The following is a 21,062-nucleotide window of genomic DNA, read 5'->3' as shown; positions in this document are numbered from 1 at the left end:
GAGAGAGAGTGAGATGGTAGATTGGAGAGAGAGGGTGTAGAGAGAGACAGAGAGAGAGAGAGAGCAAAACAAAGAGACATTGACGGCGAGCAAACACGGACACAGCGATAGAGATCAAGAGGCAGACGAAAGCGGGAGGCGGGAGGCGGGAGAGCGGACAGTTGGTCAATGGAGGGACGGGTCGGCGATTATAAAAACGTTGCCCCGGCGCCAGACTGAACGCATTGTCCAATCGCTTTTGGAGCTGCATAGAGCTCTCCATTAAGTGATATCGATATACCGTTAAATCGCTGAGTACCGTTCACGTGCTACGTAACCAAACAGGTCCGGAAGGCAGAAACAGCCGTAAATTTGCGAAAACGACAAATCTTCAAGAAGTAAGTGCGTACCTACAAAAAAAAAAACCCTCCACAAGCCAAAAGTCCCTCAACAGGATAAAGTATAAATTTATATAAAAAAAAACAGTTAACATTCGATAGCAATATTCGATAAACGCGACGCGTCTAGCTGTTAGTCACTATTTGCAAATTTTTATTTTATTTCGATTCGTTTTTTTTTTTTAAATATTTTGTTTTTTTTTTTTTAACTTTAAGTTGACAACCTCGTACGCAAATGCATAATGCATTCTAATTAATTATGCAAAATGAATTGCCGCAAAAAATTATTCGATAAAAGTGAAAACGAAAGCGAAAGCGAAAAAAATACACAACAATTTGTTGAACTTTGTTCATGTAAGCGCAGCACAACAACAGAACTTGTCTAGAGTGATCGCAAAATATATATAGACTGTGAGCAATTGTGATCGAGTATTCTATCAAGGACTGAGGATCTTATAGATCTGGTTGCTTTTAGCTTTTGCAGCTATATCTTAGGCGTGATCAGTCAACAAACCCAAAAGGATTTAATCACGATCATGTGCGATCAGTGTTCAGAGCATATCTGAAGTATTTAACGAAATTTTCTGCTTCACAACGATCGTGTGATCAGCGATCAGTTAAATTTGAGACCTGCAATCGCTTGCAGGATATCACAAGCGTCTTCGCAACGATCGTGTGCTTTTACCAAGTGAATCTTAATAGTTGTCATTTGCAATTCTTAACGAGCGTTAACTGATCGGTGATCTGCTCAACTCATAGCTAGAACCAAAAGGTAGCTAAAGTTTGGTATATGTGCTCAGCAGGACGATCTGAGATCTGTTTAGGACCTTTGGGAACCAATAATTACAAGGCAAAACGTGTCTCACAATTAACATAAACACGATATACCCACACCAGTCCTTAGAGCGATCATGCTGCGATCAGTGATCCACTTAAATCTTTGAGTTCCTACAATAACAAGCCAAGCAATATCTCATACATTGTTGTTCAAAATATATATCCCTAATAGTTGTTGTTCGGAGCGATCTATCTGAGATCAGCGATCAGCGAAAGATCTTTGAGTGCCAGCAACTGCAGTTCTTACAGCGATCGTGCACTCAGCATAATCACGAGACTTTGCAGAATCCGATTTGAAAGAATTCACATGTAATTGTAGTTCCCATACACGATCACGTGATCAGCAAAGGACGCCTGAATTCTTCTGATGATCAATAACTTTGTAGACATTTTCTCACTTCCTCTATCTTAGTCATCTCTCTCTCTCTCTCTCTCTCTCTCTGTCTCTCTCGCTGAGTCAGCATTGGGACTAGGCTCGATCGGGGATCGATGTTGTCAAGTTAGCATTTCACCAGCCGCGTATCATTAGTCATGCTTTTATTACTTATCGCCTTGGAGCATAAGTAGCAACCATATTTTTGTTGTTTACCTAATTCCCAATTTGCCATTTCAAATTCAGTTTCAATTTCGATTTCGATTTCGATGCGGTTTTCTTTGCGTTTCGCACATTGTTTTCAATTAAACGAACAATTAATTGAAATGTTTGCGCAGAAAAACAAAGCAAAGAAAAAAAAGTTGCGTGCAAAAGAAAACAATAAACAATTGACCAAAGGGCGTCTGCGGCAAATGAGAAACAAACGAAAACCGATTCGAACGAGTTTTCGGCGCACGCAGTTGAATTATGCGCCACAGCAAAAGATACAAAGATACACAGCCAAAGAGAGATACAGATACACACGGCTGCAGATACAGATACAAATGCAGAGCATTCGCCGATTGTTGCCATTGTTTACAGCTTGTTTTCTAATTTTGATATTTTGCTATTGAATTCGGCAGCTTGTTTATGTCCATTCAGAACACGCCCCCAAATATATTATATATATTTTTTAAAATTAAAAACAAGCACAGCAGCAAAAATATTCAAAACAGAACCAAAGCAATGTCAACTGCAGCGAGGACAACAACCATAGCGCATGCAGCAACCAGTCAAGTAGTACGAATTGAGACACAAACGATAATATATAATATATATTTACAGATCCGTGGTCTATATAGATTTGTGCAGAACTGTGCGTTCTGGGCCAATGTTGTCTATTCAGCTATTGTCTAGCTATATTTGGCTATTTTCAGAGGTCGGCAGCCGAAAGCGAAAGTTCCTATTATTACTAATTCAGCTATTGTCTAGCTATATTTGGCTATTTTCAGAGCTAGATCTAAGCTTGCTTTGCATCTTCACATGAACTTTTAGCCGTATTATTGTCAATCCAATATTTCGCTATTTTTAGAGAGACACAGCCGAAAAACATTCACGTCTTTAACAGATTTAGCTTTTAAATGGAATCTATCTCAACACCGACAACTTACCGCATGTTACAAATTTAGCTACTTTTAGCTTCTTGATGATAGAATTTAGCTACTTTTGGGAAGCGACGATTGGCAACACTGGTTCTGGCTTTAAAGCTATCTTTCTCTAGACATCTAGACTCCATGTAAGGTCATTTTAAACTAAAACTTGATACAGTTCGGCTCACAATATCATAAAGCTATCATCGCAAAGATCTGACCTATGCCAACCCAGGTCTATTGTGCTACTAGTATATGTATCTACTAAAAGTATTGCATCTTATGGAAATACTGAAATTAATTAATCAAAAATTTAGTTGCTGGTTGAAAAACTCACTTGCTTAAAGCTTAAAGATATATTCACAAACATTTTTCGAGCACTTATGGCGCTTAACTCTGTCGAAACTTGACTTTAGAATAGATGGATAAAAAAACACTCTTGTTGCAGAGTTAGAACTAAGCGTTTCTGTTTATATACACACCTTCATGCGGCATATTTAGGCACTGCAGATTTCGAAAAAACGGGACAACAAGCCCCTTAATATGGGCCTTAGAAAGGAAGAAGCACACGCTGTCTAAAGGGCATTTGCTAGTCGAGCACGCCCGACTGGAGCACACTCGCTGCCCCGATATTCATAATAGAGCTAACAATCATGTCAACAAGAGACTGGCAACAGCAACTGCAATAATTATAAAATTTTTTTGAACTCCGCTGACAGGACGCGGACAATTGCAATTGAACAATTTGTATAGATTTCAAATGCTAATTAATTTAACTATGGCCGGGCAAACAATTGCGATTCAAAACAAAAACAAATACCAACAAAAAGAGAGAAAAACAAGTCAAAAACAATAATAACAAAAAGCCAAACAGAGCAGAGAACACGTCTTTCAATCGATAGCAAAATTCACGTAAAGCCAGCGATCGCTTGTGAGCTCGAGCTGCTTTAGTCCAAAAGAAGAAGAAGAAGAAGATATAAACAAATAATTGAAATATATTTAAGCAACCGTTATGTAAGACCCCGCGGGCCGATTGTGCAGTATCTCGACATGTCGTTGCCATAAGCCAGGCACGTTTCTCACACAGAACATCTCGAGAAAAGAGAACGTTCCAAAAATCTTTAATTTTAGCCAGTTTCACAAAAATTTCTTGACACGAAAGTGGAAAGAAACGCCAGAATGTAAGGATATCTACGGCAGGCCGAAGATTTAATGCTCCTGCAGACATTTGCCTGAAGGCTTTGGGAATATGTGAGAGGAGGGAAGCCCATAAATGCTGAGTTTCTTGAAAAACGGAATATTATGCCATAAACTCATTTCTCGACTGATTCTACCTATAGAGCACCTATATAACATAGCATTTGGCTGGATTATATAGCTTGATAGGATTTGGTTCATATGTGAGCAGCATAGTTTAAATAGTTAAAATCCGGATGGGGTAAGATATATATATATATATATATATGATAAGCATAATGAAACTTATAAGTGCGAACTATGAGAACCTACTTTTCGGACGATCTCTCCCATGGAGAGCCAATTCCGCATAGCAACAGACAGACGGACGGATGGACTGACGGACAGACAGATATGTCTATATCAACTTGGCCGTTGATGCTGATCTGGAATATATATATTCTTTATGGGCTCAGCGATGTCTTCTTCTATGCATTAGAGACATCAACACAATATCAATATATCCTCCTACCTACAAGGAAGCCTGGTTATATTATTTTCTCTTGAGCAAGGATCAATATAAGCGGTCGTGAAACTTTGTTTCTTTTCATTCTTCTGTTACAGGCAGTATATATACATATATATATAGGCAACAGCCAGATCGAGCCACTCGCCATAGAAATGTTTGGTCTTAAATGGAAATTGTCACATAAAAACCTTTTCAATAACTTGAGAATGCGCCAATTGCGAGTCTCTGCAGGCTTCTTAAATCGAGGTAGTTTGCCATATAATTTTATAAGGCAAATCGTTAGATATTAAATTTGTACTTTTTTTAAGATTTCTTGAGCGTGCTTCACAGTTCTTCCCAAATAGCTGACAGATCAAATCTCAAATCGTTTGACTATATTATATGGCTGACGTAGAAACACTCTTGGCCAAGTTTCGGCAAGTGCATTTTTTTATTCCTGATTCTTTCCAAAAAGAAAAGGAAAACAAAACAAAAAACGTTTCTTTCTTGAAATTGTTTTCGAGATGGCATTAAAAATATCTGCCGTCTCAGTTATTTATGCTAATATTTTATATTTATAAAAACACACAAAAAAAAAAAACAAATGAAATATTTAAAATATTTAAAAAAAAAACCCAACAAAATATTTACTTATGCATTCAGAAACTGTTTTGTTTTCCTTTTCCTTTACAAGTGTGTGTGTGTGTGTGTGTGTGTGTGTGTGTGTGTGTGTGTGTGTGTGTGTGTGTGTGTGTGTGTGTGTGTAATTACGAGCTGCAATCAGCAGCAGAATCTCTCAGCTGAGAAACTCTGGCCACACTGAGTCACACGGTGAGCGCACACGAGCTCCATGTAGTATGTGGCATCGATTAAAGTGTATCAATAAGCGCTATACACACACACATATATATATATATATATATATATACATATAGGAGGCTAGAAAATGTCGTTCGTCTTTGATCAGTTAAGCCGCAGTTGTTGTGAATTGTTTAATGTACTTAATTCCCTTGAATATATACATATATATACTCATCTGTCAACTAGCTCAGTCTCAGTCTCTCTCTCTCTTTCGCTCTCTCCCTCTTGGGCTCTCTCTCTATTGCCATGCAGGTCCATGGTTTGAGCGCATTGCGCTTGCGATTGCGCACTTTCATAATTAGTATTAGTAAAGTTCTTTGGCTTAGCTTTTCTCGATATCAATCAAGTTCATTGCACAGCGCAAAAAAAAAATAAAAAACATATACAAAATTTATAAATAAAAACACACTCTATTCTCTGCTCGTCGGCTTATCAGCAGCTGTTTGTTGTCTCAGCGCACCCGGAAAGACCAGCTCCCCACCAGCAGCAGTCCAATCAGAGCAGCATTGTACAACAACAATAACAACAATAACAATATCATTAACTAAAGAATGCAATTGCTGTGGTACAGTTTGCCACACTTGGACCCAACCGATTCTGATTTCTTGTTGTTGTTGTTGTTATTGTTGTTATCTATGCAATTAATTAGCATATTACAAATCTCATTTGCGCTCACAATTTTTTAATATTCATTAAGCCCGAGCTGTGCGCATTTGCTGCGTTTATGCATTGGCTCAGAAACGTGATATTCCATATCGTGATATGCATATACATGATAAATACAATGTAAGCCAAATAGAGTTCTTTTCAAATACCCTAACAGATAGATAACAGATATGATATATTATTAGATATAAGTTATTAAATACATATATATTTTTAAGTATTTCAGCACATTTTTTACCAAGAGTTGCAATGAGAGCTTTATGATTGTAAATCGAGCTGGCTTTGACGCGTTCCAGATTTAAATTTCTATATACGTGCACATATATTGATATAAGCAAATATAAAAGATTGACAATTTTTGTTGTCTTTTTCATAAACTTAGCTATTATAGAAAAAAAAAAGACAAGAACTTCACCTGCTGGCTCAACAGATCAATTTCCCATATCTGGCAGCACTGTCCATGTTTCATAACATCAAATCACGATAACACGCCTCGCATAACTGGGCTATGTTAAGAGAAATGTTAAACTTAAAAGCGACACACACAAATCCATCATTCTGCGCTGCGCTTATCAGCAGCAGCAGCGGCAGCGGCAGCAGCGCTTGTGCTCTCTGCTGCCCACTGTTATTGATCGCACTGTTAGCGCGCGCCGTTAAATGTTAGTGTTAACGCGTCACTGGTATTGATCTGCTGCTATGTTATTGGCGACTGTTATTGGCGCTGTTGGTGCGTGTACAGCGCGCTCGCACGCTCCCCCGGCTCAGATATATATGTTGTTTTTAATTTTTTCCGCGGCTTGGTGTAAGTATTTAAAAGCGCGCGCGTAACGCGCCTCAGATACTTTCCACTGTTTGGCGCGTTCGAACGTTTAACAAGATCGCTCCCGTTAACCAAATACCGAGTAACATACAAAACAGAAAAAAACAAAAAACAAATACAAATACCAATACACATAGCACCCATTTATAAACACACGCATAACATAGAGTATACGAAAAAAATTAAATAAATAAATAAATAAAAGAGAAATACAATCGAGAATCGACGCGTTTTGCTCACTTGTCGCGCATTCGCTTTGAACAATTTATATTATTTTTTTTATTGTTTTAATCAATTTTTTTTCGGTTTTCGTTTAGCCAAATGCGAATTCTGAATTTCTCGCCGCAAATTTACAGTTATTAATGTTGTCGCAGGCCAAATTCAAGCTGTTAGCCAAAACGAAAACAAGAACAAGAACTATAAAAAAGACGACAAGCGAAAAAAACAATAACAAATACAAACACACGCTGCACAGCTGACAAATAATTAGAAAATACGAATAGGAAGCACACACACACACACACACACAGGCAAAGGAAACACACACACAAAGAAAAATTAGACCAAATTGCATTAATTATAATCAAGCAAATTATAGTTCATAATCATAACAAAATTAAGTGACAAGTGCAGCGCACAGCTGAGTAAAAAGAAAATAAACAAAACAAAACTATACATTTTTTTAATAATTTTCAAACACATAAACTCGTGGAATAAGAATATATATATAAATCGAGAAGAAAACAAAAACGAAAGCGGATAGAAATCAACAAGTGCGACGCGTACTTGAGAATTACAACAGCAGGTAACAGAATATAGCAAATCAAATGTGTAAATCAGTGCCGCGCAATGCGAACGTTCCAAATTAGCGACTGCATTTCAGCTAAAAACAAGTCCAAGTGCTCGAGTCCTGTCTGCCCGACTAACAGATACCCTTAGCCCAGCCACAATCTGGCGCTGTTAGCATAACAGCATCCTTTTACATGCGCATGCACAACAGAAAGACACACGCACGCACGCACGCACGCGCGCGCGCGCTGCTTGCACGCAGGCCTCTCTCTGCGATTCTCCTTCCACCAAACCCTCACACTTTGGAAAATATGTTCTTCAATAACTTCGCTGCTTAAAGTCTGATCTTTGTGAGACTTGCAGGGCTTAAAGATGGCTAACATAAATGTGTGCATACCAAGTCCCAAGGCAGAGGCTTTAAAACTAAGGCGTTTTCCGAGTGTGAACTAATGAGTGCAGTTAATCAGAAAGTAAAACATGCCCGAACCTACTTTGCTGCAGGTAGCTCTTAAAGTTCTCGAGTAAGAACGCGGCTCAAAATGGAAGCTGAAATCGAACAAACATATATATATTTCAAATTTAAAGACCCCGTCTGCTCGTTACATGCCTTTGCACAAAGCCAATATACCCACTTTTTACCCATTAAACGCCACACAATATGCAAGATATTTGATAATTGCCAAGCGTTATCTATGGCTAATTAGACTCAATTTGATTTATCTGCCGATCTATGTAGTTCGTACATTCGAACAAATGGCATGTCAAGCAGATATCATCACATAAAGTGCAATTTCTTATGGCCTGTGCCAGATCATAAATAATAAAGAAATCTGTATAAAATGGAATTTCTATATCGTTTGCAGGTGCTAATTAGTATCAGATATGCAAAACAAAACGAAATAAAAAAACATGCTGCGCCATATAGAGAGTGCCAGTTCCCAGTTTCCCCCCCCCCCCTCACCCCTCTCCATATGCCCCCCCTCAACGTTATGTTCATCCCATTTAGCCCGAGTTGACATTGTAGCCTATTCGAGCCCGACTCCAAGTCCGAGTCCGAGTCTGAGATTGAGATTGATTCAAAGCACGGAGTGTTTATTCCATTCAGTTGCACTGCGTTTATTTGTAATTGTGTGTGCTCCTATGGCAAATTAACAGCGCTAAGAGTTAATAATGCGCGAACGCGATCATAAACAAATAAACTGGAAACTCATATTATTTCCATAAATTGTCTAAGCGCTGCTCTACCTCGCTCCCTCTCTGCCTCCGTCTCCCTCTTTCTCTTGCTTAATTGCAATGATAAGCATGCATAAATCGGTTGGGAATCGATAGACATTATCTTGGCCATAGGCACGCACCCACCCAACGGATCTGGCCAGGCCTGGCACGAAGGCCGTTCGGCATATGTAAATCTGGTGAAGGGCCCGCGCGGCATGCATTTTGCGGAAGCGTAGGCGGAGGTCAAAGCGATTAAGGCTCTAAGATTATGCGATTGTCCAGATGCTAAGATGCTTAGATGCTTAGCAGATGCTTTGCTAGTAATACGATTATTAATATTTGCATTGTTTACGCGCCGCTTGGCTTATTGAAAGCGGAACGTGCTGGAATTGAAACACGTCTGCTGCGAATCGCATACAAATCATGCATAATTCATTAATTTTATGTGCAACAAGTCTCTCTGCTCTCTCGATCTGACGCTTTACGAAAGCTCGTTTTCGATACGATTTTCGGATTTCGTTTCGACTTCGATTTCGATTTCGGTTTCGGTTCCTGTTCTCCTTCATTTCACATGCGAGCGCCGTTTGTTATCTTGGCAGGTTCAATGTAAAACGATTTGATGTACATAATTGTTGCTGTTGTTGTCTATGCTATGTTTTTTTTGTTTAATAAATATAAATAAAGTGAAAGATTGTCGCGTTGCGCGCCATAAATCATAAATTAAAACAACATCAGCATTGGCGGCTATCGGCAACAACAAAGCCAGCCAAATGAGAAGTCACGCAACTGTCACTGTCACCGGTGACCCGTCACTGCGATCACTGTTTGCAGTCACACGATCAACGGAAGTAGAAATGGCAATGAAAACAGTAGAAGCAATGGCTGCACTTTAACAGCGCTGACTGTTCATTAACAGATCCCAATATGATATGCTCATGCTCGCTGTTAGCCAACAGATAGTCCTTTAACAGTGGTCGCTGTTAGTTAACATGCATGTGAGCAGCCGTCTAATTGCACCGCCCTTTAACAGCGCTGGCTGTTCATTAACATCCGACAGACGGGTCTTACAGTGGCCCAATAAGCAGTGCTCATGCTCGCTGTTAGCCAACATACAGTACTTTAACAGCGGTAGCTGTAAGTTAACATTCATGGAACAGTCCGTTCGACCAATTGGACATGCAAACGGCTGCCCTTTGACCGCGATCGGCTGACACGTGCAGCACGGTTACCGCAAGAATGTCAATAGGCGCACACACAAATATGCAATTATCGAGTAGCAGCAGCAAGCGCGGATTAGTAACGCGTATATTGCTTTTGTTTTCACCTTTAATAAGCAAACAAGTTTCACCGCTCGCCTTGAAATCGGCTGGCCATAACAGCAGCTTAACAGTGCGCATGTTAACGCTATGTTAACGGGCAGCGCAGCGATTAGTCGCACATTTTCGGGATTATTAATATTATGCGACTGCAATTACCCGTTAATGAATGCGTCGCAATGGCTGGTTACATTTCTTGATCGCTTTCATTTATTTGTGTGTTATGGTTATTATTTAATTTTTGTATATTTGCTTTTTTGCACGCCTTCGGCATTTGGCTCATTCGCTTGTCTATTTTTGGGCATAATTTTTTATTAAACAATTAGGGCGTTATGTGACTGAGCGTTTCGGAAGAGCGTTTGTGGCGTCAATTAGACGATCTACGGCCACATTCAGGCGTCGATCATCATTGCCATATGCATATGTATATACCCACACACACACACACACACGCACATTTGGTGTTTGCATTTGTATTTGTATACCATTTATTCATTTTCTTCAATTACACTTTAATGGGCTATTAATTTAGACGCCCAATTGAACGATCGTCCGATCGAGCGTGGGGTCGATTTGTATTGGCCGATGATAGGTCGCTGAGCCTATAGATACTTGAGAAAAACAACAATTGCAATGCATGTTAAAGCGAATGTTAAGGCGAATGTAAAGCCAAATGTTAAAGCGAATGTTAACGGAAGAGTTTAAACAATTTTTAAAGCGAATGTTAAGGCGAATGTTAAGACTCATGTTAACTTTATGTTAACAACAGCTGATGATAATGAGCCTTAGCCGCCCCCCCCCCCCCCCCCCCCCCTGCTTAGTATTATAATATATGCTCCTGCTAAAACAATATTTTCTTTTTATTTACAGATCACTAAGAAATCAAAGCATAACTGTACTTTTCTGAACATTAACGCTTGCCAAAGTAGAAGATCTACTAACTAGTCGAAGGAAAAACCAAAAAGAAAACAAAAAAAAAACTAATCCACACCAAAGTTCACTTCATTTAATTTTTTTTGCTACGCGCACAAAAACCAAACAAAAACTTGAACTATAGAATGGTAGAAGGTGATTCTGCAAAAAGTAAAAGCGAATGTAAGTAAACAAACACAGCCGAGATCCACTAGATAATTGCTGCGCCAATATTTATTTACAATCTATTTATTGTGTATTATAGCCTATAATGTAGAAGCTGGCCTACAACCAAACTACAATCAGACTAACGCGGCAGTCGCGGGCAACGCAGGGAGCGCAGGGAACGCTGGCAACGCAGCAATCAATCCAAACAATTCACCCAGCCTAACCGGCTCGAATAGCAATAGGAGCAACGCGATAGCGCATATTGATAATCGTGCAATCATCCAACCGTATTCACTGGGCACGGGCGTTAAACAGCCGGAATATCAATTTGCGGCAGATAATCGCGGCTACGAGCCGGAACCAAATACCAATGGCAAGCATCAGGACGTAGAGCGCAGCGGCGCTGGCGCTGGCGGTGCCGGCGGCGACACTAGCTCCGATGAGGATGGGAAACGTAAGACGCCGTTGCCGCCACCGAATCGGCCCATAGTCGCAAACTTTGAGCGGGCCATCGAGCTGTGCGAATATGGCAAATTCCATTATATACTGTTGGCCATTTGCGGGCTGGTCAGTACATCGGAGGAGATGGATGTCATCTCGATGTCGTTCATATTGCCATCGGCCCAGTGTGATTTGGATTTGAATACCGCGACGAAGGGATGGCTGAATTCAATCATATTCATTGGCATGATGGTGGGCGCCTATTTTTGGGGCAGCATCGCCGACAGTTTTGGACGCAAAAAGATTCTGATTGTCATCTCGTTCATGAACGGTCTGTGCATTGTTGCCTCGTCGTTTTCGCAAAGTTACGTCTATTTCATGCTCTTTCGCTTTCTCAATGGCGCAGCGTAAGTACACCATCAAATCAAAAATATATATTACTTTCACATTTCCCTGTCAAAAAACAAACCCAAGTTTATCAGGCAGTTTACAAGCCAGACACAAGCTGCCTGCATTGCGCAATGAGAGCCCGCTGCAAGGTACTGTTAGGCCTGGCGTTGCCACACCAACACAATTCACTTTTGGCTGTTAACATTTAACATGAGCTTTAACATAAACACGAGATAAACAAACAGCACATAATCAAAATTCAATGATATACACATGGATATTCAGTCAATTGTCCGACGAGCTCTCTCGCTCTCTCTCGCTCTCTCTTTCGCTCTCTCTCTCTGTGTTGATCTAGTGACACACGGCCAGCATGGTTGGGGGTATTCGGGCGCCGAGGTGTTAATTCAATTAACTATGTTATAAATAACAACAAAATATTTGAGCCGCAATATCGTGACTGTTTATGCTAATTAAGACTCTGGCCAGTTGTGCGAGCGTACAAACATATATGTCATGCATATTTTGTAGATATTATCATATTACAGGCCTGCCGCATGCGAAATTGCCCCAAAAAAAATCAAAACCCCAAAACAAAAATGGGGAAAAAATAGCATTCGCCTTGGCCTCTCTGAGTCAGTAGGCAAAATCCCAGTGGCAAGCCACAACCCCGCCCCCCCCCCTTCCCCTCTCCCCCTCTCTGCCGCCCTACTCCAGCTGCTATTTGCAGACTGTGACTGTGTTGATGTTCATTAGTTTTGCCAATCGTTTGCTAATTGCTTATGCGAATTGAAACTGGGAGTCGATTTTACACAATAACATTAATCGGCCATGACACGTCACGTTTCGCGCTCTCTCTCTCTCTCTCTCTCGCTCTCACTGGCTGACTGCTATGAAACTGCATGTTAGCTGCATTTAACATTCGCTTTGGCTTGTTGATAATTGATTGAGTTTCTTTGTTTTCTTTACAGGCTGGGCGGCAGTGGTCCTGTCATCTGGTCGTATTTCGCCGAATTCCAACCGAAAGCGAAACGCGGCTCCATGCTTAGCTTCATGGCTGCCTTCTGGACCTTTGGTAATCTGTTTGTGGCCGGCCTGGCCTGGCTGATTATTCCGACACAAATTGGCGTTACATCGCCATATTTTACATACAATTCGTGGCGCATCTTTTTGCTGGTGTGCTCGTTCCCATCGTTTCTGGTTGGCTTTCTGCTCTTCTATCTGCCGGAATCGCCCAAATTTCTGCTGACACGCGGCAAAAAGGACAAAGCTCTGGCCATATTCCGTGGCATCTTTGTGACAAACACACGCAAAAAGCCCGAAGAGTATCTGGTATACGATCTGGAGGTCGACGAGAAGCTGGCCACAGAGAGCGCCGTCGGCTTCAAGGGCAAATATCATCGCATGATCACCGGCATGGTTGATCACAGTCGCGACCTCTTCAAATCGCCAATATTGAGATTTACGCTCGTCTCGATCACCATCAATTTTACATTCCACATTGGCTACTACGGCCTGATGATGTGGTTCCCCGAGGTGTTCAATCGCTACGAGGAGTTCGAGAAGTCGCATCCCCAGCAACAGGCCGACATCTGCACCGTCACCGAGTATGTGGTCAATCAGAGTCAGGCGGCCAGCAATAATGGCACCTGCAATTCGGATATACCATCGTCGGTGTTCATGGAATCGCTGATAACGCTCGCCTCCGCCCTGCCGGCCAATCTGTTTGCCATTTTGGGCATGGATATGCTGGGCAGACGATTCTTTCTGATTGCCGGCACCATGACCGCCGGCATATGCTCTGCCCTGATGTACTTGGTGCGCAGCTCATTGCAGAATCTGCTCGTATCGGCCGTGTTCAGTGGCGCCATATCGGCGGCAAATGCGGCGCTCGATTGTCTCATCACCGAAGTATTCCCCACCAAGTTGCGTGCGACCGGCGTTGCCATATCGATGGTGGCGGCGCGTCTTGGTGGCATCATTGGCAACATTGTAATTGCCCAGCTGCTCGATCATTTCTGCCCGGTGCCGACATTCATTGTATCCGGCCTCCTTATCGGCGGTGGTCTCATGTGCCTCCTGCTGCCCAATACGACGCGAAAGGAGCTCAATTAATATCCAACTGGATAAAACTTTGATAAGCGTCGTCAACGCGTCAACTCAACCCACTCAAAAAAAAAAAAAGCAAAAAAATACGGTATATACCAAAACAGCCAAAAAATAACAGAAGAAAATACCAGAACTTCCCCCACCCCCCCCCCCCCCTCAGCCCCTCGTATTGTCTTTTCTTTGTACGTACGTATTTACGCATATTACGATTTTTTCGGATCGTCAGTAATTATGATTAATGATAACGATAACGATAACGATTTTTTTTGTGTCTAGCTTTTAAGAGGAAATTCCGTTTCATTTTCGTTCTTCTTTACAATTATTATTCTTTTTGTTTGTACAACGGAATTTAAAAAATGCCCTAAAGCCAGCGAGAAGATATATATATATATATATATTGCATATATAGTACACACATGCCCATAAATATATATATACATATGTATGTATATGTGTCTTTATGTGTCTATCGATAACATGCTATCGATATGTATGTATTTTGTAGTTGTTGGTAGAAATAAATTTTAAAAAAAGGAAAAAAAAACACAAAAAAATAAATAGCAAAAAAAAAAAACTAATTTGGCAAGCGCCGGCGCCAGCTAAAAGCAGCAGCAGCAAGAACATATAAAAGAGAAGGAAGTGAGAGAGAAAGAAAGAGAGAGAGAGAGAGGTGATTGGGTTGAGGATCGGCTGGATGGCAGCAGAAGAGACGAAGGATCAAGCAGGGATCAATGCGAGAGCAGCAACGCCTGCTGGCAGTTATTGTTGTTATTATTATTATTATTATTATTACTATTATTATTGCTATTATTAATGCATGTTACATAATAATACACATACACATACATATATGCCTATACATACAAACACATATATATAATTCAAACTAAAAACTAAAACAACCAACAACAAAGTTTTAATGTATAAATATACATTATTACCATGAAGATTATTATTATACATATTTTTTTTTTGTTTTTTTTTTTCTCTCTCTCAATCGTTATTTAGGGCAGAGCACAGGAAGAAAACGATAATTTGCAAATTTTAGTTACCATATGTTATAAAAATATAAACAAAAAAAATTAAAAAAAAAAAAAAAAACGTTATTATATTACATAAAACAATGAAAAGCATATAAACAAAAATTCCCAAATACAAAATAAACATCACGCAACAAAAAAAAAATATGTTAATGTTTTATTAATTTATTTTACTTAAATGTTTCCATTTTAAACGATTTTATCAGTGGAACTGCTTACTTCCTTTTTGTGGCCTATTCCGCCAGCAGGCGCGGAAAATGAGTGAAAATGGATTTAACGCAATTATCACGCGTTTTTCTACATATCTTTAAAGTTCTATACACATATATTCATACATATATACACTCTATTGAAATGCATTTTCTAAAAAAAGTTTTAGAAATTTATTTAAGACAAGTGTCATTAATAAAAATAAAAATAAAAAAATAAATAAAAATTATTACTTTTAAGAAATATGAATAATCATTGCTGAATAGAAAACAAGGCATAATTATATTGAAGCAATTGTGACAATTTGAAGCAGCTGAAAAACTGGAATTCTTTTGGGAATTATGAATAATACGAATCGAATAATTTATTACCAGAATCTAATGTAAGGCTGTTCGCAGAATTAATGAATTAATTGAACCAAGGCTGCAAAACAGTTTCGGAATTCTCATTTTGATGCCTCAACAATCAAACGAATCTTACGACAAATCAGATCCAAATTCTTAATATTTTCCTCATGGTTTCAAGGCCTAAAAACTTGGACTTCAACTGTTCGACATACACCTAGCCATACAAGGGTACATGCCATACGAGGGAGATGCCAGTTTTCGGGTATTTTGCGTACAGCCAATTACAATGCTCACTTAATTAATCAAAAAATATTGCAAATATGGGACAAGCCAAGGGTTGAGCAGAAATTTGGGTTCATGGATGCGGCAAACCAGCTGCACGAGCCAAGCCTCAGGGCAGGAGCAGTTGGTTCGAACTGTAAGCCGAACCAGCGACATTTTTTCTCTGGGTACCTGGTGAGAACAGATTATTCCGAAAAGTTGAACCATTTAACTGTTGGGAACAGGTTATATTGAAAGGTTGAACCATTTATCTTCTGGGAACAGATTATTCCGAAAAGTTGAGCCAGTTAACTGCTGGGAACAGATTATTCCGAAAAGTTAAACCATTTAACTGCTGGGAACAGGTTATATTGAAAGGTTAAAGAAGTCAACTTCTGGGAACAGATAATTCCGAAAAGCTGAACCCGTTAACAGCTGGGAACAGATGATTCCGAAAAGTTGAACCAGTTAGCTTGATGGGAACAGATGATTTCGAAAAGTTGAACCAGTTAACTTCTGGGAACAGATTATTCCGAAAAGTTGAGCCAGTTAGCTGCTGGGAACAGATAATTTCGAAAAGTTGAACCAGTTAACTACTGAAAACAGATCATTTGGAAAGGTTGCGCCAATTAAAGCCAGTTAAAAAAGAGTTTTCATTCTGGTTTTGACCTTAACCAGTTACTGGATGTTTGCTCTAAGCGATATCCGTTAGTACTACAATATCGGAATATCCCATAGAAAACCCCATCAGCTGCGTTCAACTAACTGAGAGGGTGTCTTCCTTGTTGTGCAATAGATCTGATTGATGCAGGAACAGAAAATGACCATACCAAAAGATTATATTGATTAAATTAGGAACATAAAAGTAACTTAATTAATCGTGCGAATTGAGAGCACCAAATGCAGCTGCCACTTATGATATGTATCTTATTGATTAGGGCGAAGATCAATGGATGTCTAGCCAGGCTGCCCCGCCCACAAACCCACACACAGCCCCACCCACAAGACCAGTCAGTTACTGTGCGGTACATTTTGGTATTTACGGCACGCAAAACATTCAAACAAGCTAAATATACATGCATTTAAAAGCATTTCAGAGATACAGATACAAATGCGTATACGAGATACATTTGTATCTGTATCTGTATCTGGTATCTGCATTTGCTGTACGTGGGATGCGCGCACACGCGACTTACCTCATATTTATTTGCTCAATGAATTTTTGCAGCGTCAGCCAAATGCTGGCAAAGTTAGCTTAAAACCAGAATTAACGTTAATTAAATAAATACACAGCAAGAGTCAAATAGACACGTTTAATAGATACATGTACAGATATATATATATATGTATATCTATATATCTTTATCTAAATATATATATATATATAGCTCTAGCCCCAGGCAAAAGCTGCGTCATGGCATGCTTGAAAAAATCAACAGCAGGAGAAAACCGTAGATCTGACTAATATCCCAAATAACTGAAGAACTGAACTGTGCTTTGATTTCTGGCAATTTCGAGAGAGTTAAGACCTATAATAATAAAAACTTAACTCATTTTTGAAATGCCACCTCAGCTAAGATATGATATGATATGAAAACAATAAGCTAAATAACATATTCCATCTTTGTTAAATAGCCAGTCCATGTAAATGCGCTATAAGCTACGCAACCTTCTAACTACGCTTAACTCTTATAGTCTCTCGTTAAAAGGCGAGAAAGTTGGGATATCTATGGCACACCGAAGAGTAAATACCCTTGTAGACATTTGCCTTACGGCTTAGCAGAAATGTGAGGAGAGTGAAGCTCATTCACGCTGAGTTTGATGAAACTATCTTTTTATATATCTCATCTCATTTTTCGACTGATTCTGCAAAAAGAACTATATAATATGGTAAAGCGCTCTTGATGGGATGTGTAGTAGAGATTGTAAATGCCTGGGTTGATCAAGATATCTTGATGAACAATAAAGTTTTTCATAGAACCTCATTTTTGGACAATCGTTACCATGACAGCTTTATGATATAGTGTTTCGATTTAGATAACAGTAAAACTTATAAATGCCGAGCTTATAACCTGAAACTGCTCTTCGACCGATCGTTCCTATGGCAGCTATAATATATAGTGAGCTATGCAAGGCTTCAAGACGAAGCTTTAAAACTGAGAGACTAGTTTGCATAGAATCAGACAGACAGACGGACTGATAGACGAACGGATGGACGGACAGATGGACGGACGGACTGATAGATGGACGGATGGACGGACATGACAATATCAACTCAGCTATTGCTGCTGATCTAGACTATATATGCTTTATAAGGTCGAAGATGTCTCCTACTATGCGATGCACATTTCAGGACAAAATTATAATATTATCTACAAGAACATAATAGTTATCACAATAATAATAATAGTAACAATTATATTATTAATAATAGTGAGATTTTGCATAAGTACATACATGTGTTTGGATTCCGCCTTGTAGCTCCACACAAGAAGGACATTTGGCAATGGCATCGATGTTAGTTTCAGCCATTTGTTGGAATCGGATAACGTAGTCGAACTTAAATTACAAGTCTTACAATTTGTAACAAATTATTTACAATAATAGTACTCAATAATTCTAGAGCATGGTCAAGGGAAATGAAAATACAAATAAAACTAAAAATAAATAGAAATTCTCTTAATGCCAATTAATGTGTTGCGACAAGTTAAACAATTTTTTGTTGAACGCTTTTCAAATGCATTTTTGACAAAAACAAATTAAATTGAAGAATTCTAAGACTAGTTTGTATATGACAAAATTATAAAAATTTTCATAATTGTTATCAATTAATCAAATTAAAAGCCAGCAAAATACAAATAAACCTCAAAGTTATAGCAAAAGTTATACAAATTTGTTTAATGAATTTTCGACAAACAAAGAAAATGTCTTCAATTTAATTTGTGAGACTAGTTCGCATAGATTGTGAATCATTTTTATCAATTATTATCTGCAGCTTGTTTCGACAAAGTGTAGAATTTTTGACAACAATTTGCAATAAATAAAATAATTTTTAACAATTAATAAATAATAATTATTAATTAAAAAACATTATAACTGCAAAACTGTAGAATTTCATTTATAAAGTTAGTTTTTACATGCGAAATTTTGATTTAATAAATTATTAATAGTTTTAATTAATTAATCGAAGTAAACAATTTATTAATTTACCACAACAAAATTAAGTTAAGATATTCGCAGAAGTCGTGAGAATATATTTTTTTATTTTTTTTTTTAATTTTATTTTTATTTTCACTAATTTTTGCAACATTTCATCATTAATTATACATACATAGTTTCTCATAATTTTTACAGCATTTTTGTCTTTTTTTTGTTTTTTTTTTTTTTGTTATTTTTTTCATATTTTTTTTGTTTTTATTTTTATTTATTTTATTTTTTTTTTCAATTGTTTCGACTCGAACAACTTTGAAACTTTTTACAGCATTTCAATGAGTTTTGCTTTTGTTATACATATTATTGGTAGCACAAACTTGGTACATGTACACATATATATATATATTTGTTTGTTTCTATATATATATATAGAGATGTATAGTAGGTATATCTATAGAATCGAGAATGCCAAACGGAGAGAAGAACGCAGAGGCAAAAGGCCGCATGGCGAACGCCTTTCTCAAAGCAGCGCGCAGCCAAAGTAGAAACCATGAACAATTTCAACTATATGTACAACGATTTAAGGAAATCGATTCTCGGTACTTGACTGGGATCGGGAGCAGCTCTCCAGCGTCGAGTACTACCAGAAGTTAACGTAGAGTTGGATGGAACGCGTGTGAAACAAGGCGAAGAGTTAGCGTGTGGGTTCAGGAAGAGCTACGGATTTTTAAGGTTGTGCGTGTGTGTGTGTGTGTGTGTGTGTGTGTGTGTGCATTACTACCAGTTGATTATTAACATGTACAACTTGAATTCTGTTTATTACATATTGCATTTACATAATTATTATATTTATATATTGCTTCCATATTCTGCAATTTGCATCGCTCACAAATCAAATTGTTTGTGCGAATTGCAAATTGTTTGCTTAAATAAATAATGATGGACAACATGTTCATATGCTTTGTGATATATATATATATATACAGATATATATATATATATTTAGATAACAGAATCAGAGACAAATAATATGCAATCGATGCAGCGTTAAACAAAAAAGAGAATAGTTTTAAAAAAAAAGTAATGAAAATTTCGTTTACAAATTCATTTAAAAAAAAAAAAAATAATGGCTAAATGTTTAAACTAGAACTACAAACAAAGCACAAACATATGCAACGGGCGCCGCAAATCGGGCAATTCTTACAAACTCGGTTTATTACAATTTGCTTGCTATATTAACTTTGTGTGTGGGTGTGCGTGTGTGTGCGTGTGTGTGTGGGCGTGTGTGATTGTGCCTGGGTGTGTGTTGGAGTGTATCTATTCTATTGCATATAATTATGTTGATTTGCATGTTGCTTCCTTTCATTTTGTTTATTATTTAACTGGAACAGCCGCCATGTGAAAATTGATGTTGATGAATTTTGCATTTATATATGGAAACAGCAACTCCTAATGCGCCTGTGTGTGTGTGTGTAAGTTGCTGCTCAACACGAAGAGAAAAAATGTATATATGCATATATATATATATGTATATTTTATATAGTATGATTTTAATATAACTTTTCGCTTATTCCGTATTTATCTGGTATGCAACAACTTGCGCAACTGCATTACGGCCCGTGTTTTTTATTTTATTTTCATTTTCATTTTTTTTTTTTTTTGTTTATTATTATTATTATTTTTTTTTTTTTTGTATTTTATTTTAATATTTGTATTTGTTTTTTTTTTTTTTGGGGTTTTTTTTCTTCCGTTTTGTATTTGTTATTGCTTGAATTTGTCTGTGCGCGGCTTTAATCAATTTTCATATTTAGCTTGTTCTTGCCTCAAACTCCATACATTTGCTTGTGCCTCTCTCTCTCTCTCTGTGTGTGTGTGGTTGTTGTTGTTGTTGTTGTTGTTGCTGTTACATGTGTTGTTTATGCTAAAGTTATTTGCTTTTGTTGTTGTTTTCTGTTGTTGTTGCTGT

The 21,062-nt window shown here is 38.2% G+C and overlaps 1 protein-coding gene across 3 annotated transcripts; it reads left to right on the top strand.

Annotated features, from left to right (window-relative positions):
• Nucleotides 1-241: 241 nt before the first annotated feature.
• On the top strand, nt 242-14,187 carry LOC115766857 (synaptic vesicle glycoprotein 2B). 3 transcript variants are annotated; one of them, XM_030710913.1, is made up of 4 exons: nt 242-377; nt 10,939-11,163; nt 11,246-11,996; nt 12,948-14,187. In XM_030710913.1, exons 2-4 carry the CDS (start codon nt 11,127-11,129, stop codon nt 14,089-14,091), a joined length of 1,932 nt encoding a protein of 643 aa, XP_030566773.1. In that variant the 5' UTR covers nt 242-377; nt 10,939-11,126; the 3' UTR covers nt 14,092-14,187. The 3 variants fall into 3 exon arrangements, with proteins under 3 accessions (XP_030566773.1, XP_030566774.1, XP_030566775.1); XM_030710914.1 differs by having other exon boundaries at nt 242-381; XM_030710915.1 differs by lacking the exon at nt 242-377 and adding an exon at nt 7,463-7,553.
• The last annotated feature ends 6,875 nt before the right edge of the window (nt 14,188-21,062 follow it).

Source organism: Drosophila novamexicana, unplaced genomic scaffold (genome assembly GCF_003285875.2).
Source record: "Drosophila novamexicana strain 15010-1031.04,08,12 unplaced genomic scaffold, DnovRS2.1 tig00001270-arrow-arrow-pilon, whole genome shotgun sequence".
Classification (NCBI taxonomy): domain Eukaryota; kingdom Metazoa; phylum Arthropoda; class Insecta; order Diptera; family Drosophilidae; genus Drosophila; species Drosophila novamexicana.
The sequence above is the reverse complement of the archived record's forward strand: the minus strand, read 5'-3'. Positions and strand labels throughout refer to the sequence as shown.